At 39.3% G+C, this 18,117-nt stretch overlaps 1 protein-coding gene across 1 annotated transcript in view; it reads right to left on the bottom strand.

Moving 5' to 3' along the window:
- The window catches only part of ATP8A1 (ATPase phospholipid transporting 8A1), a 231,850-nt gene that overhangs the window by 180,127 nt on the left and 33,606 nt on the right, over positions 1-18,117 (bottom strand). Inside the window, 4 exon segments of the mRNA XM_030313951.1 lie at positions 7,093-7,138; positions 14,311-14,409; positions 15,572-15,671; positions 16,926-17,040. Of these exon segments, the coding sequence (XP_030169811.1) occupies positions 7,093-7,138; positions 14,311-14,409; positions 15,572-15,671; positions 16,926-17,040 (360 nt within the window).

Raw genomic sequence — 18,117 nt, 5'->3', positions numbered from 1 at the left:
TACTTGGTTGTAAGCATTAGAGAGGAGTTTCAGTGCCTTGAGGAGGACAGGGCAGTGCTGAGACTGTGCCTTCGAGCTTCGCAAAGAAAGAAAACCATGATACCCATATTAAAGCATCAATTCAGTCACTATGTAGACCCTTGCATTCCAAAGACAGTTTTAAGGCAGAAACCTCTCTGCGGCATAAGCTGACATTGCACAAAACTCTCCTGTGCGATATCTGCATGGTCAGTGAGGAGCCTGCTTGGGATTCTCTCTCTCTCCCGCCCCTGCATGTGCACTCGCTCTCTCTCAGAATAAATAACTTAAAAAAAAAAAAAAAGGGCAAGTCAAGCAACAATCTGCTTGGAGTCCGCCAACACAAAAGACAAAGGGAACTTTCTGAATTCTGCTCTTATCCCTCTTCTACATATGGCTTTTCCATCCGTGATACTACTTCTATTACCCACTTACAAAACTTGTAACAATGGGCCTCACTGGCAGCATCAGTGAGACCCTGAGACCTTCTTAAGAATGAAATCCTGGGGCCCCTGGGGAGGCCTACAGAAACTCTAGGGGCATCTCCCAGAAAGCTGTTTTTGACCAGTGACTTATAAAAACGAAAATATGGGTGAGATGATGTGATCAGAGAGCACGAGGATCAGCAATCCCCTTTTCTCAAAATGTTTCCCCTCAATCCTGCTCACGGAATCATCTATCATTCGCTTTTTCCCTCACTGACTTGAACAATTCCTTGAAGGAAAGATCTCCCTCCACTGCCGCAGTAATCAATCCATCCCGCCTTTCTTGCAGCCAGGCTCTAGCTCTGCAGCTTAGAGCTGGGGCACCCGGGAAGACTCACGACTTCTTAAATGCTGGACGTAGTGGGTGTCACAGTCTAATTCAGTGGTATTTGCTGCTTGACGAGGTTCCTTCTCCTTCGCCGAGCCCAGGTGGATCTGTTCGCTGTGCATTTTCCTTTGCCTTCCCGTCGTCATTGCCCCACCCCTCTCCTTGATTCAGCAAGAGTCGATCTCTTGGGGCACCTGGGTGGCACAGCCGGTTAAGCATCTGACCCTTGATCTCAGCTCAGGTCATGATCTCATGGTTTGTGGGATTGAGCCCCATGTTGGGCTCTGTACCAACAGCATGGAACTGCTTGAGATTCTCTCTCCCTCCCTCTCTCTCTACCCCCCCCACATGCTCACCTGCACACTCTTTCTTTCTCTTTCAAAATAAATTAAACTTAAAAAATAAAAGTTAACCTGTCTGCTCCCCGCACCACCCCAAATTCTTCTTTCAAAAGCACAACTGGGAACCCAGCCATGCTCTTCAGTATTTCTTTCCAACTTCTCCACACTGGTTTTCAAAAGCCTCCAAAAAAAGGACCCTAACTTGCCTTCCAATGCTTGCCTCCACTGCTCTGTGACAAGTATCTTATGCTCTAGCTGAAATAGACTATTTCCGAGAATACATCTCAGGCCTTCCCACCTCCTCCTGAATCACCCACTGCTACCATTCCAATAGCTCTGCTTACTGAAAGCCCACTCGTTCTTCACGAGCCTGGAAAATGACATTTTGGAATTCCCACCTCTCTCATTTGGTCCCTTCTAGTTTTTCGATCTTGTATCATAGTATTAGTGGGCATCTTATGTCTCTGCCAGATCATCATTTCCTGTAGAACAAGAACGCAGACTGGTTTCTTTCTGTGTTTTCTGCACTGGGTCTTATACAAGGTGGATGGTCGGTGAGGACTTTACTCAAGTGAAATAACTAATGTTCGAACTTTGGATCACACCTGTTTTTCCTCTTTAACAATGGCCCTACATTTCCTCAGTGGTTTTTTGCTCCTCAGTGCGCAACTTTTATTTATGGGACAAATGGAAGACAATCTGGGGTTGTATTCCCCTCATATAAATGCCTGGTCTCCATCCAGAGCTGTTGCTGAAAATACCTAACCAGTTCAATTTATACAACTCTAAGATCTTTGTGATAGTTTGAAAATATTAACAGTCTTACAAGTGTCTGAAAACATTATTTAGGCCATACATGTGCTCCATTTTTAAGCCTGATGTTTAAGATCATGGAAGCACTAGTTTCTAGGAACTATTTATAGGTAAGACAATGCACATGTGGCAGAGTATATGTTCAGGCCTACTGCACAGACCAGATGTGGGGAGACCTCCAGGGAGACAAAAAGGCAGCACTCCGGCTTTTTCAACAAGCAGGACAGTGGTACTACCTTAAGTCCCTTAGCATGGGATGAACTTAACCGGATGGATTCAGCCTGATGGTAGGCCATTTCAGGGTTAATGTCCTGAAACATATTCCACCCAGGCCAACTCAACACCTTTTTCACAAAGGGCTTTAAAGGTGAAATGGTTGCCAGTGGGAGACAGGCAACTATGTGCCCTGCAGGGAAGAAGCCCCTTAGTGGCTATCAGCCAGTACCAACTCAATTCCACTTCTGAAAAGGCTGATGTAGCTCCAGGGAAGGAAGACACAAGTAAAGCTGAGATCTATTTTTAGCTACATGCCTACTTGTTGTTGTCCTTTTCTACATTAAAACTGAAAAACAGGGGCGCCTGGGTGGCGCAGTCGGTTAAGCGTCCGACTTCAGCCAGGTCATGATCTCGCGGTCCGGGAGTTCGAGCCCCGCGTCGGGCTCTGGGCTGATGGCTCAGAGCCTGGAGCCTGTTTCCGATTCTGTGTCTCCCTCTCTCTCTGCCCCTCCCCCGTTCATGCTCTGTCTCTCTCTGTCCCAAAAATAAATAAACGTTGAAAAAAAAATTTAAAAAAAACAAAAACAAAAACAAAAAAAAACAAAACTGAAAAACAACTATTAAAAACCTACTCTAGGGGTGCCTGGGTGGCTCAGTCCCTTTTAAGCTTCCGACTCGACGTCAGCTCAGGTCATCTCACGGTTCATGGGTTCAAGCCCCATGTTGGGCTCTCTTCTGACAGCTCGGAGCCTGCTTGGGATTCTCTCTCTTCTTTTCTCTCTGCCTCTCCCCTGTTCACGCACTCTGTCTCTTTCTCTCAAAATAAGCAAAGCTTAAAAACGTTAATCTCATGTCTGCTACATGATAGAGCAATGTATGAAACAATCTAACTAGGAATTTCTGGTGGTCCTCGTTCAACTATGGCATCAGATCAGGTGACTGACGGGCTGCCAGGTGTCACAGGTGGCTCCAATCCATTCTCCCCTGTGAAAGGTATACACTCCACCCTTCAGGGAAGACAGCCAAACCTGGGATTTTAAAAAAGCAAATATGTTTCATTGGGGGACATTTTTAATTTTAAGATCCTAAATATCTCTCTCAGTCTGCACCTGAACCCCATTTTTCCCCAGGTGTCCGTATTGTGATCTTGTGTGAAACTAGTGTTCCACTTGAAATGCTGGCATGCTAGCCACAATAGCATTTCAAATATATGTTTACATATTCAAAAGAGAAGCAGCTCAACCACTATAATAAATTCATACAGAGACTGTCTTCAATTTACGTATCATAATGATAATAACAAATTTATATTCTACAAATTCCTGCCAAGCTAAATTTGGCAAAACCACCCAGATTAGGGAAAGCTATGAGAGACTGCTTCCAGTGTGTGTGTGTGTGTCTGTGTGTACACATGGAGTGAGGTATATCAAATACCATGAGTTCAAATATAGAGGAAGAAATCCGAGAAAATGAAGGTAAGTTTAGATGCAAAGAAAACCAGGGCATTCTGAATGCCCTGCTCTGGAGCAGTGCTCTGGAACTCTGGGTAATGGAAGTGATAAGTGGACCCAGTACTGTGTTCACAGGAGGCAAAGCAGAGTAAAATGATGATATGATGGCTTCAACAGACAAGGTGCAGAGGCAGCAAGAGCTTCTGTCACATTAGCATTTTATCAGTGCCTGCAGAACAGTCTGGGACACAGTGTTTTGAAAACACTGCTCTTCATCTTGCTTACAGCCCAGATAATGAATTTCTAAGGCAGCTCCTTTCATTTCTAGTCTCTTCTTGCTTTTTGTCTGTACTCAAGTCTATAGATGGAGAGTGGTTCATTCATCCATACAGGCAGGCCCCTGAGCTAAGAGACATGGGGAACAGAAAGATGAGTAAAAGGGCCCACCTACCTAGTACACACAAACCATCACATCACAAAAACACGGGAAGCAATCACAATTTATTGGGAGGAGCGAACCACAAAACTCAAAGACTCACTCATCCTCCCTGGACTTCTGGCCATCAATTTACACTGCTCTCCCTCAGCAACCAGGACCTCAGAGACCAATATACAATTTTGTACTGGCCAGCCCGCTGAACCATTTACCTAAGCAACTTCTCTATCTCTAGGACAAGAAATGCCTTGTTCCCATAAGTACTGATGATAGACGCAAAATGTAAAGTTTATGAAGTCATGCATTAGGTCCTAAATCCGTAATTTAATCCCTGCTTGGAATCATTAGTTCATGAAAATTACGCATCAGACAATCTCCAGTTAAATGGTTGAAAATGTTGTAAATGAAATTATGAATTTATATTTCTGAAGTCATTAGGGAATGACAGAGATAAAAGTCACTCTCGAGTGTTTCAATGTAAAATGAAGAGACAAAATATTTATTTCTGTAAGAATATATGATTAATATTTGAATCTGACAGAATGGTGTCCTCTTAAATATTACATGGTCTTGATAAACATTTATAAAATGAAAATTTAAGTTAAATACTTCAAATGTCTGTCAAAAATTAATTATCTATCAAAAATACCCCCCTTCCCACTCCTACACCCATTCTTGCCTCCAATTCAGGAAGGCAAATTGAATTTCATTCTGGTCTAATGACAACAGATGGCTTTTATATCAAGCAATTTGAGTTATCTGACAGCAAACAGTATCCTACTCAAACATTTCTGTTACCTCCTATTAACTAACTACAATACAAAAAGACAACCAACATTCAGCTAGGCAAAGAGGAAAAAAAGAAAAGTCTATTCCCTCAGAAAATAAATTCAAGTATTAAACTAAGAGCCATAGTTTCTTGGAAATAGAATTTTCAAGTTTTCTGCTGACTTGAAGTGGTTTTTATAGTTACTAAGCTCTAATATTTTATTTTTGACATGAGTTTTATGTCACTACAGAAGCTTCCTCTTCTTCATTTTTAGCCAGAGAGCTAATCTTGTTAATCCAGGATAAATTGATGAACCCAGAAAGAATATTTTCTTTAAATAGGAGAGAAAAGTGAGTATTTCCAGCAGTAGGTAGTACCTGGAAAATTGGAAAACCCATCAGTACAAGGTGTGGTAGCCTACAGTCATCTTAGCTATGATGGCTGCTCTTCAATCGTACAATGTTGACTTCTTGGGCCAGTGCTTGAAAATAAATAACTGCTAGTCCCTGAAGATAGCCCTTTGCTACAAGATATGCTATGTATTGGAAAAAAAAAAAAACAGTTACATATTTTTGGTTCAAAAGATGCTGCTGAATATTCTAAGCAACATGGCAACAGGCGCAAATGTATTTTCGCACATTGTCCAAAATACCAGAACCTGTAACGTGTGGATTTTTTTTCCCCTTTCAATTCCTAATGGTTGTCTCTTCACACCCAAATTCCTGGAGTACTTTGTCCCCAGGCTTCTAATAGCTTCTTATTCCATTCCACTCTGTTCTTTCAACTTTAATCTGGATGGTCATCCTCTTTTCCACTTGTAAACCTTCAATAGCTACTCAGTATACTCAAGAAAAGTTGGAATCTCCTTGGCTTGGCATTCAGGCCCTGGAAAATTAGACCCTGACCCTATTTTTTAATCATGTGTTTGCTTCCCTTTGATATGAATCTCCTTTCTTCATCTGGCAATCTGGTAACAGTTCAACAAAGCAATCCAGCAGCCTTTTTCATCTCTGTTCAGGATAACCTCTCTTCCCTCTTTCCCAACACACATGTAGTATCTTCCCCATTTGGATGCCTCTGCTCATCCAAAGTGTTCCCCAAAATTCAAGATCTATCTCAAATTACCCCACAATTTCCTTTCCTTCTCTTGGACCCATATAGTATTTGACATAGGAACCATTATTCGCCACAAAAATCTACAGAGACATTGAGATCATGTATGCCAAAACTTTCATTTTCCACACAAGATCATATTTTACCCTTGGGCTTTTATATAGTTCCCATCTTCTGCTTTTTCATATGTCCCATAATAAATATTATAAGCTCAGTAAATATTTTGTAAACGTATTAGAGGACACTTTAATTAATGTACCTTTCACAAATGTATCAAAAATCAGCAGATAATCCCTTTAGTGGAAGGTAAAAGCAGATGATCCCTTTGGAAGAAAGGCAGGGTGTTTGGCAGAGTCCCATAAAAATCACAGCAGTATAAAAATACTGTTTTTAATCACCAGCTGATTTGGGCACACATGACCGATCCTCATCACATTAGGAAACTTTAGAGAGAAATGAGATTCTCAGATGGGGCAAGCTCAGGGATGGGTAAGGTGTCTATTTCACGTGATCCTGGGTATTTTTTTTAAGAATATAAGAGCATTATGGTCTATTTACTTGTGTGAGAGGTCATTTTGATTCTTGCTGTGTCAAAATGAGACCCACAACAAAAAAGCCAGGTCAAAATGCCATGTACTTTCCAGAAGCTGGCCTGGTTTTTGTTTTATTTATTTCTGGAGCATATATCATCTGTGTGTACAGTATAACACAAAGTGTTTCCAACATGCCTTTTAACAAGTAGCTTCACATCTGATTATTTTCTATAAATCTTACCTAGAGTAACATCTATTGATCACTAACAAAATATAGACATTTTGCAGCATTTAAACACAACTGATTTCATGGACAGTACTCGGGAATGCATTGCTATGAGGCACTTACGCATATTAAAAATGTTATCTTTCAAAAGTATTACTACTGTAAATCACTCTAATGTGAATTTAAGTATTATGCTAATAAATACTACAAAAAAAAAAAAAAAAGAGTCTCCCCTGGAACAAAAACTTAAGAGATACAAGGTATTCAGGTATTTTCAATTGAATTACATTTCATTGATGTGATCTATATATATTACCAGAGTGTATTTGACAGATAAGAGAAATTAAAATGTAAAATTCCTACCTTGTGTCTGTTTCTTGTTCACTGCATTATCAGCTTTATGTCGTTTCTAAAGTTTAAAAGCAAAAAACAAAAACTGTGAAAAAGTGGATGAGATGAATAAAACAAAGTAGCATCTTTATACAAAAAATATTTCTTTTAATTTATATTTCTCAAGGCTTTTATCCTTTTATACCCATATCAATTTTATAAGCATGCTGGGGTGTGCCGATAAGAATCAGAGGGTATGTGGGAATTTTAAAATTGAAAACACAATCCATAGAATGTTCATACAGTATTCCTCTTCTGGGAGCACAGAGTAGGGTCCTCAGAAGCATCCTACATTATTATACAGGTAAGACTAAAATTTTAATGTACTAGAAAAGGCTGATTTAGCCTTTTACTTAAATAATTCACTTAAAAAAGACAACTGCCCAAGAGAATTATCCGTAATAACTACCGTTTAATAATGGTACTGAAGTATTTTCAGCTTCTTATGAAATTCCTTATCTAATTAGGCCAAGTACATCTTCCATAATTTAATGGCATGCTGATGTCTGCCAATGACTAGCACCAAACACATATACCATTTTCATAAAGCTTCTTCTATCCACTGCTTCTGAATGGTCCCTTCTCCCCATTATAAACCATTTAATCACAGGATCCTATTCTCCTTCCTCTTAAAAGCATCAAAAAAAAAAAAAATGTAAACAGGTGTGTTAGCTTAAGTCTAAGTGGGTGAGTTTGAAGAGTCACATAAGCCAAGGTTTTGGAGCAGAGAGTAAAAGAAACTAAAGGTCAGAGGAAAGGTGAGAATTTGAGTGGCCAAGGGAAGCTATCTTGTCTATGGTTCAACTAGAGGTTTTTCATAGCTTCTGTCTAAACTTACAGCATTAAGTGTAACACATCAGCCTCGGTTGACGTTGCAGGAAAGTGTTGAATTTAACTAACTCTGAGCTCAAAGATTCTATCGTATAAAGCTCAAGGTCAGATTTAGCTGCATATACATGACTTTAAGGTGGGTTGGAATGCACATAAAACAACTGAGTTCCTAATTTTTTCATTTGAGAAGAAATACAGTTTTTAGAATCACAGTACACAAATGACAATACTCTCCAAGAGAAAAGGCCAGAGTTGTGGATTAGCGCTCCTCCCAAACACAGCAATACTCAGGAGGGGTGACATAATAGCAGGCAGTGTGAACTCAGTTCAGCCAAACAATCAGCCACTGAACTGTACAAAGTGCAAACAGGGCATTCAAAATGCCTCTGTGGAAGGCTTGCAGAAGATAATTCTTGCCATATCCATATGTAGGAACACACTACAATTATTTCTCAGAACAAAACACTCACTAACAAAACTGGAATAATGTGGACTTTCATTAGGCAAATTACTGCTTCCAAAAGTAAGCTTATGATTTACCAGCAAATGTTCTTAAATGAATTTTTTTTTTAATGTTTATTTTTGAAACAGAGAGAGACAGAGCATGAACGGGGGAGGGGCAGAGAGAGAGGGAGACACAGAACCGGAAGCAGGCTCCAGGCTCCGAGTCATCAGCCCAGAGCCCGACGCGGGGCTCGAACTCACGGACCGTGAGATCGTGACCTGAGCTGAAGTCGGACGCTTAACTGACTGAGCCACCCAGGCGCCCCTTAAATGAATTTTTAAAGTTTGTTTAAATTTGTAGCATTAGGGGCGCCTGGGTGGCTCAGTCAGTTGAGCGGCCGACTTTGGCTCAGGTCAGGATCTCGCTGTTCCTGAGTTCAAGCCCCGCGTCAGGCTCTGTGCTGACAGCTCAGAGCCTGGGGCTTGCTTTGGTTTCTGTGTCTCCCTCTCTCCACCTCCAACCCCCCTCAAAAATAAGTAAACATTAAAAAAAAATTCAAATTTGTAGAATCAGTAGAGAATATTTTACAATTGATAAAACTCTAAAATACTCTTGTTAACATGATCTTAAGAAAATTAGAAGGTAACCCAAAATAAATTTTGGTTCAAAATAATGGTCCAAAGCAAATTTAGATATTTGAATGAAGTACAAATACTTCCAAAACAATGCATATCTATTACAGACAATGGTTAGACTTCCAACTGAAGGAGACAAATAAAAGCTAATTAATGAAACATTCCACTTAAACAGGAAATTTAATCTTAGTGAAACCTAAGGAGATCCTAAACATTACTTTCCATCTACAGAGAATTCTTGTACAGGAGCAGCCCTTTCCTCAGCCTTCCCTCCACAGAATAAATTAGGTTGCTTGCAAGAAAAATTGTGTTGAGTATACATAAGGATCCATCCAGACAGGCAGGTTCTAACCTTAGTACTGTAAAAAGATCATATCTCTAATTCCAAACAGATCATTATTCCTTCTAAAATGAACAGTTCAAAGAATATTAATGCAGTTACTCTGTGAGTTCAAATAACTCCAGCGTCCTATAACGAGAATTCACTTAATGTCACTGAGGGCTCGTGAACTATTTAATATTATCAATATTTAGTTGACAGTGCACCAATAAACTACTGTGTAAATAGTGCCATGAACTTCAGGATACTTAAGTACGTAATGTTGACCACACCCTCCTGGGAGCTGTCTCCTGCTTCCTAAGCATTTATCACATCATTGTCCAGGTGTTCCATCTGTAGCTTGGCCCCTTCTTTGTCTCTTCTCTTGTTACTCAGTGATGGAATTGTTGAAGGCTTATACCCGGCCCTCTTCGCTTCTTATTCTATACTCTCTCCTTGGCTCAGCTCATCCATACCTGCAGTTTCAATTATAATTGATACATACATATTTACCAGCCAATACTCTCACTGGAGCTCCATGGTTATATCCAGTTGCCTCCTTGACATCTCCCTCTGGCAGTCTCAGAGGCATCTTGAACTATGTCCAAAAAGCAATCTAGGACTTTAACCCCCAAGACGTGGTCCTTGTTTCAGACATGGAACCAGATACCATCTACTTGCACAAACCAGGAACTTGAGAGTTAACCTTAGCATTTTCTTCTCCTTCTCACTTCCATCCAATCTATTTCTTATTCATTCAATAATGTTTACAAAACAATATGAGCCAGGCCCTGTTACTGAGGGTAACATCCCTGAGGATGCAGCAGTGAAAAAGCACAAAACTCTTAGTCTTTATGGAGCTTACATTCTAGTGGTTGGAGAGAAAATATGAACAAAATAAGCATGTTGGATGGTGATAAGTCTTGTCAATTCTACTCCTAAATATATATGGAATTCATTTTTCTGTATTGCTTTATCTACAATACCACTCGGTCTCAGACCTCTTCATTTTTTTATAGCAACTACCAGAATATTATGCTAACTAGTCTACCCAAATCCTCTCTTTCCTTTCAATCCATTTTCTATATTTTAGTCAAAAGGATATTTGGATGATGACAATACAGTTAGCATTTATTCATCACCTTACTATAACTAGGCATTGTTCTAAGGACTTCAGTGTATCATTTAATTCTTTTGTTTAAATTTTTTTTTTAATTTTATTTATTTAAAAAAAAATAAAATAAATTTTATTTATTTTTGATAGACAGCAAGAGCACAAGTGGGGGAGGGGCAGAGAGAGAAGGAGACACAGAATCCGAAGCAGGCTCCAGGCTCGGAGCTGTCAGCACAGAGCCCGACGTGGGCCTCGAACTCACAAATTGCGAGATCATGACCTGAGCCAAAGTCGGACGCTCAACCGACTGAGCCACCCAGGTGCCCCAGTGCATCATTTAATTCTTATGATAGCTGATAGCCGGTGTGGTTACTTGATTGTCTGTCTCCTCTACTGGGCTGTAAGTTCCATCATGGCTACTTATATTCACAAATACATTCCCAGTAGTTGGTCTCTGAATATTGTAGACTTTAAAAAAGCATCTGTTTTATAATGAATAAAGTTGATCAGAGCTTAAGTTAACAAGTGTATAGCAAAGAAGACATGTTTTCTGTCGTGAATATCATCATTTAGCAACCAACCTTGACCCTTATCATAAGAGTTGACATTTGACACGATGCTTTTTTTTTTTTTAAATGAAAAGTTCTCCACTAATTTCAGAATATTTTCAAGTAGGTATTTATGTCATTTGCTACCTGCACATTAAAAACAGGAAACTGCATTTTGTTGAGCTAGGCAAAACATCAGGTGTTAAAATGCACTGGGTGCATAAGTCTTAGGTGTCTCACCTGGAGGGAATTGTTTTACTGTAAGTGTTCAATATAAAAGAAGGTTTACTGTAATGTAAGCTGTGTTTTATTCACTGATGAAAGAGTGGTAGACATTACTGGTCTTCACCACTATCTAGTTCTCTTCTATTTTCACGGACACTGAGATTAACCTCCTTTTTGTTTTGTCACTAGTTCTGGTATCAGACTGTAAGCAGATGTGATGTGCTTTATTTTTGGGCCAAAAACTTCTGGACCTCCATTCTCTCTCCCTCTGCTCTGGTGACCACCCAACGTTTCACACAGTAGACCCTTGATTCAGCTGCATCCCTGAGTGGCTACATGGTGCGTCCTGCCCTCCCTTCCTCCCAGAAAAAATACCTGCAGTGTCTTTGAGTATGTGAAAAGAAACTTAGGTTTAAGCCACTGATATTTGGGACATGATTACTACTGCAACAAAAGTTCAGCACATCCTATATGTAACCTAGTAAATTCTTGGCACCTAAGTACTGCTTCATACATTTCATTGAAGGAATGGACAAATATATGTATTCATTGCAATTACTGATAAAGATACATTACTGATAAAGATACTCCTTGGGCAATCATCTAAACCATTTGATTTTTTTTTTCCCCTAGGGAGTACTTTTTCAAACTTTCTATCACCTTACAAGCTGACATAAATGTCTTATTAAACCATTCTTAAGGACTTATTTTACTCAGTTTCTTTTTTTTTTTTTTCAGTTTATTTACCTTGAGAGAGAGAGAGAGAGAGAGTGCGCGCGAGCACACATGCACGCGCCCACAAGCAAGGCAGGGGCAGAGAAGGAGGGAGAGAAAGAATTCCAAGCAAGCTCCATGCTGGCAGCACAGAGCCGAACTCACAAACCAGGAGATCATGACCTGAGCCCAAATCAAGACTCAGATGCTTAACCAACTGGGCCACCCAGGTGCCCCTATTTTACTCAATTTCTTAACAATGATTTTATTGGAAAAGCACTCCACGTAATACTATTTCTCCCCACAAGTATTATTATATCCTCCAGGAATTGCCTGGCAAGCTGCTTTCTGATAGTACACAATTATTACATTGTGCCAACAAGAGTTCTATTTAAAAGAAAAACACCTTTTGGATAATATTTTATTCACCTTTTAATAATATTTATACGTTTCCACAGAGAGGGGTTCTAAAAACCATAGCTAGAGAACTTAGAGGTTTGTTAGAAGGAAAAGAAGAAAGATAGGCAGCTTACAGCAGGGATGATAATGCAGGGCTGTGGAGCCAAACTGCCTTCTTTTGAATTCTGACAGCCCCAGTTATTAACTGGATGACCCTGAGCAAGTGACCTTGCTCCTCTGTGCCTCCTCTCCCTCATCCGTAAAATGGGGGCAATATCAATAATCCTTTAAAGAGTTGCTGTAAGACTTAATAAATGTAAAGGATATTGAACCAACACATGGATCCCAGAAGCTCAATAAATGTGATCGATCCTACTGTTGGTGACTTGCTACAATATAGAAGAGCACTGGATGAGACAGAGCTCTGATCCCAACTGCGTTCTTGGACAGGCTCATGACCGCCCTAAACCCCAGTTTCCTTACCTTTAAAATGGGATTAATATCCAACTTTTAAAGGTACTGAAGAAATGAAATGGGAAAAACATGTACAAAAACAACAGCACAATGTCTGGTAAATAACCTATGCTTAATCAAAATTATGTCAAAGAGAGAAAAGGGACTACATAAAGCAAAGAAAGTGACAAATTATAGTAAAGACCGATCCTTATGGACTGCCAAATCCAAGTACAATTTAAAGGATTTAAAGGTAAGTCTGTGTGGAACAATACAGGTAAAAAGAGAGTCCCTGACATTTTCAGTTTGTGGTCCCCTTCAAGCATGTTATTTCCAGGGAAGAGGATAGTGATGTTTTACAGACATGCAAACAGACAACCTCTGTCTGTACTCCTAGACACTTGGAGGTTTTTGAGACTGATGCTTCAAATGGACATTTGACCCATTTCAAATGAGTCTAGGGAAGCTATGGCTCATGCGTTCTTATGAGTTCCCAATTTGATTCTCTACAGAAATATTATTAATGTTTGTGCAACTTTAAATTGGAGCTTCCCAGAGAATGTCTCAGCCTTTCCTCACCTTACCATCTGACTTGCCTAAGGCCTGACAGAAAGTCATTTCAGATTGGCCAAGTATTTAAAGAGCATAGGAAAAAATACATTCGCTTCCTCAACTGAGGTAGTTAAAATAACGGTAAAACAGAGGAAAAAAGAAAAGTCTTAATTTATTTTGGGGAACTTATTTTATAAAAGGGAAATGGACTTCCTCTTTTCTCAGCTACTACAGAATAATAATAAAAATAGCATATATGTTGGTACTTTCTTTTAAGAAAATAAAAGGAAACTTAGAACTACTAACAATGAAAAGGAATCAAAAGTATTTAATAAAGTAAAAACCATGCATATAAATTAAAAATACATTAAAAGCCCTTTACATTTAGATAATTTGGAGGGTACCATGTTTAACTTGAAATAAAGTTCAAATTGAAAATTGGGCATAAGTGAAATTAATGTTCAAATATAGTTTTCTCTCCAAGCCAATTATTACATTTAATTTCTCGGGGCACATGGGTGGCTCAGTCGGTTAAATGTCCAACTTCGGCTCAGGTCATGAGCTCACAGTTCGTGAGTTCAATCCCCGCATTGGGCTCTGTGCTGACAGCTCAGAGCCTGGAGCCTGCTTCGGATTCTGTGTCTCCCTCTCTCTCTGCCCCTTCCCTGCTCACACTCTTTCTGTTTCTCAAAAATAAATAAACATTAAAAAAATGTTTTTAATTCATTTCTTTTATTACTAAACTGCAAACATGGAGAACACTCTAACAAGTGTTCTGTAACAGTAAAAATGTAGAAACTAAGAGGAATGAGCTCCAGAATATATTCTACATATTTTTAAGTTGAATGAGCATTTTAAATAGCCTCTGCCAAGAATTAAACTGAAAGAAAAATGTATAAAAATATGTATATAAAATAACCATCACATTTGTTTATGAAAAAAAATCAAATACTTACAATATCTTCTATTATCTCTTTGATAGCTGCCACAGCTAAGATAAATAAGAGAGGAACCAGTGTTGTGTAGCGACCTGTTGGTGATACATCAGGTATTTGCTATTTGGGGGGGAAAAAAAAAAGAAATCCAGTGAGAACTAGCAAGTTTATAACATATTTAAAAACAACCACGTCCTAGTGCCTCTTAAAATATGCTTCAGTGATTTTACTCTCACGGCAAACTAACACTGGGTGAGGCAATTGGCTCGTATCTAGTAAGTGGCTGGAAGAACATGATAGCTCGCTTCATGGCAAGCTGTTGTATGTAGGGGAGTTAAATTAATACCATACCATCTTTAAAACTGATATTTTAAAAACACACTGAACCACATGGGAAAATAGCCACGCATTGTTGTATGGTTAAAGCAGAATGTAAAACATATGTATTATACGATCTTCTTTTTGTAGGCTAAGTGAATAAATAATATTTAGGGTTGGGAGGGGCAGGGGGAAAGATGGCCAGGAGAAAATACACCCCAAATTTCAGGGTAGTTGTCTCTGAGTGGTGGAAAAATAATAGTTTTAATTTTTTTACGCTTTGTTGTGTTTTCTTATTATTTTTACAATGAATGTATGCTTTTTAATACAATGAAACTTGTTTTCCCTGAATTACTACTTAATTACAAAAGGAAATGTTTAAAAAAAATTTTTTTTAATGTTTATTTATTTTTGAGACAGAGAGACAGAGCGTGAACAGGGGAGGGTCAGAAAGAGAGGGAGACACAGAATCTGAAACAGGCTCCAGGCTCCGAGCTGTCAGCACAGAGCCCGATGCAGGGCTCGAACTCATGGACCGTGAGATCATGACCTGAGCCGAAGTCGGAGGCTCAACCGGCTGAGCCACTCAGGCACCCCAAAAAGAAATGTTTTAAAATGGTAATTCTTATATTCTAAGGTTCAGAACTATTACTGTTACTAAAATAAATTAATATTTAATTACTATTTGAAGAAAAACTTCCCTCCCTCTTTACCATCAAATTTCCTTCCTGCCATATTGAATGTATAGAATGCTAAAAATAAGCTGACAAAAATGAATCAAAAGGCTTGAAGAAGTAGTGGAATTCTGATATCGCCTGCAGCAGGAGTTGGAAATGTCCACCCCAGCCAGCTTGTCTCTCTGTGTTTTAGATGCGCTTCAGGAGATGGGTCATGGGCTTAACAAAAACATTTATTAATATCTGAACATTTGACTTTGAACTAAAGTTTTATGACATGACTTTACCTGCAGCAGTGCAATAAAGAGAAAAAATGAGTTAGCAGCTCTTCTGAACTGAGAGTAGAGAAATCTTGGAAGGAAGGTGATTATGTTGTATTTCGCAGTGCTAGAAAACAAAATGAAAGGTAGCATAAAAAATTAATCCATAATTAGCACCCACATTTACAAAATTCTATTACCATCATATAAAAAATGAGATGGACAGCTGCCCTCTATTTCAACTTGGGAGAATACTGCAAATGGTCATTAACCTAGATGAAAGTAAATGAAAAGACTTATCTAATTAAGTAGTAAGAGTTTAATTTTCTGCATAATCTCTTTTGTTCTCTTTGGCCGATCATCCTTTTTAACATACTAGGAGTAGCTTACAAAGAAAAGCAACTTTAGTTAGGAGAGTATATAATACGCTAATAAAAAATAAAATCTTACCAAAAAATCAGGAATTTGAGCAAGGCCAGAAACTTTTTCTTTTAATATTACTTATTTTTGAGAGAGAGACAGACAGAGACAGAGTGTGAGTGGGAGAGGAGCAGAGAGAGAGGGAGACACAGAATCCAAAGCAGGTTCCAGGCTCGGAGCTGTCAGCATAGAACCCACCGTGGGGCTTGAATTCACGAGCCTTGAGATCGTGACCTGAGCCGAAGTCGGACACTTAACCGACTGAGCCACACAGGCGTCCCTGTAATTATTAATATTAAATGGTTATTTCTCAAATCCAGGAATTTGGCCACTGGAGAAACACTGGGCTCGTGAGAGGGGTAACGGGGTGCTCACTCCATCCAGAGGCCACTCAGTGAACAGTGTTTACAACGGTGATAATTTTTATGCTGTTGTTGGAAGGCAAACGTACCAGTGCAGGAACGCAACAGCCCTCCATTCCTCAACACCATACTCAATCTTACAGCTATCAAAAGCCAGAATTTAAAGACTATTTAACCAAAAGGAGTTCTTGGTGAGGTACTGCAAAGGCCTCTTACCAAATCTTAAATTTTGTTAGCCAAATAATTGACTAACAATAACCACTCCTTCTTGTAACAGCTTTACGACAAAGGCATTTACCCATGAGCAGCTTTTGCCATGCAGACACTATACATAGAATTGGTACAGTTGGTAGGGTATGGCTGTTTACCCTTTCTGTTTACCTCCTTCCAGCTTCCAGATTCTTATTAATATCTCCTTATTGACTAGAGGATGAAGAAAACAGCAAATTCACACTGCCTCCAGTAAGTTCTCAAATATGAACCGATTTCACCGAAAGCTCTTGGTGACCATTTTTGTTTCCGCCAGAGAGGAGAGAGAGATGGCCTATCAGGTGTCGCTGTGATGGCTGGCCTGACAAGTCATCTCTGGTAGTTCCTACCTGACTTGGTTATTGCAGAATTTTGTCAGCTGGGGCTGGTTGATGAATATAGTCCGTATTTCCTCCTGGTCAGCCAGTGAAGTCTTCTCTGAAACATCATCTGTCTTCTCATAACCTTGAAGAGAGACAGTCTCTTGATTCAATAAGAAACGTTTCATTTTATCATCCAGACAACAACATACTTCATAACTACTTGAGATTCTAAAATTTGTTCAGAGCTATAAGCTTCTCCCTGATTGGTGTTCTTGTTTCTTTCATAATAGAAAAGGAAAATACCCACATCTAATATTTCAACTAAAAGTCAGCATTTAATAGTCATATAAAAACTGACCCATTAAAAATTTTTTTTTTTCAACGTTTATTTATTTTTGGGACAGAGAGAGACAGAGCATGAACGGGGGAGGGGCAGAGAGAGAGGGAGACACAGAATCGGAAACAGGCTCCAGGCTCTGAGCCATCAGCCCAGAGCCCGACGCGGGGCTCGAACTCACGGACCGCGAGATCGTGACCTGGCTGAAGTCGGACACTTAACCGACTGCGCCACCCAGGCGCCCCAAAACTGACCCATTTTAAAATCTTTGCAAATTTTGCAAATTTTTACTCATTGTTCCCCCATAAATGTTCAACTTGTTTCCTTCTGTTATGTAAGAATCCAACCAAAAGTAACAAAACATTTTAAACTAGTTGACTTTACAGTTTTAGAGAAGAAGAATAAGACAGAGGTAATTAAAAATATATTTAAAGAAGTTAAGTATACATATTTAATACCTCTCTGGGATTTTTTTTTTTTTTCCTTTTTGGGTGAAGACAGAAACAAGATAAACATTAAGGTTTATAGAGGCAACAACCATGTTCTGATATGACCACAACTCACTGTAATCATCTTAATCTTTCCACTAACTGCAATTTATGTTCATAATGAGCTTCAAATTTCTTAAGACCATTTCAAGTCATCTCAGGGTCATTCCTTCTTTTTATGTTTCTTTTTTTTTAATGTTTTTTGTTTTTTAGTGTTTATTTTTGAGAGAGAGAGACAGAGTGCGAGCAGGGGAGGGGCAGAAAGAGAGGGAAACACAGAATCGGAAGCAGGCTCCAGGCTCTGAGCTGTCAGCACAGAGCCTGATGCAGGGCTTGAACTCATGGACAGTGAGATCATCATGACCTGAGCTGAAGTCGGATGCTTAACTGACTG

This window comes from Lynx canadensis, chromosome B1 (assembly GCF_007474595.2).
Source record: "Lynx canadensis isolate LIC74 chromosome B1, mLynCan4.pri.v2, whole genome shotgun sequence".
In the NCBI taxonomy this organism is placed as follows: domain Eukaryota; kingdom Metazoa; phylum Chordata; class Mammalia; order Carnivora; family Felidae; genus Lynx; species Lynx canadensis.
This window is presented reverse-complemented; position numbering and strand designations above follow the sequence as displayed.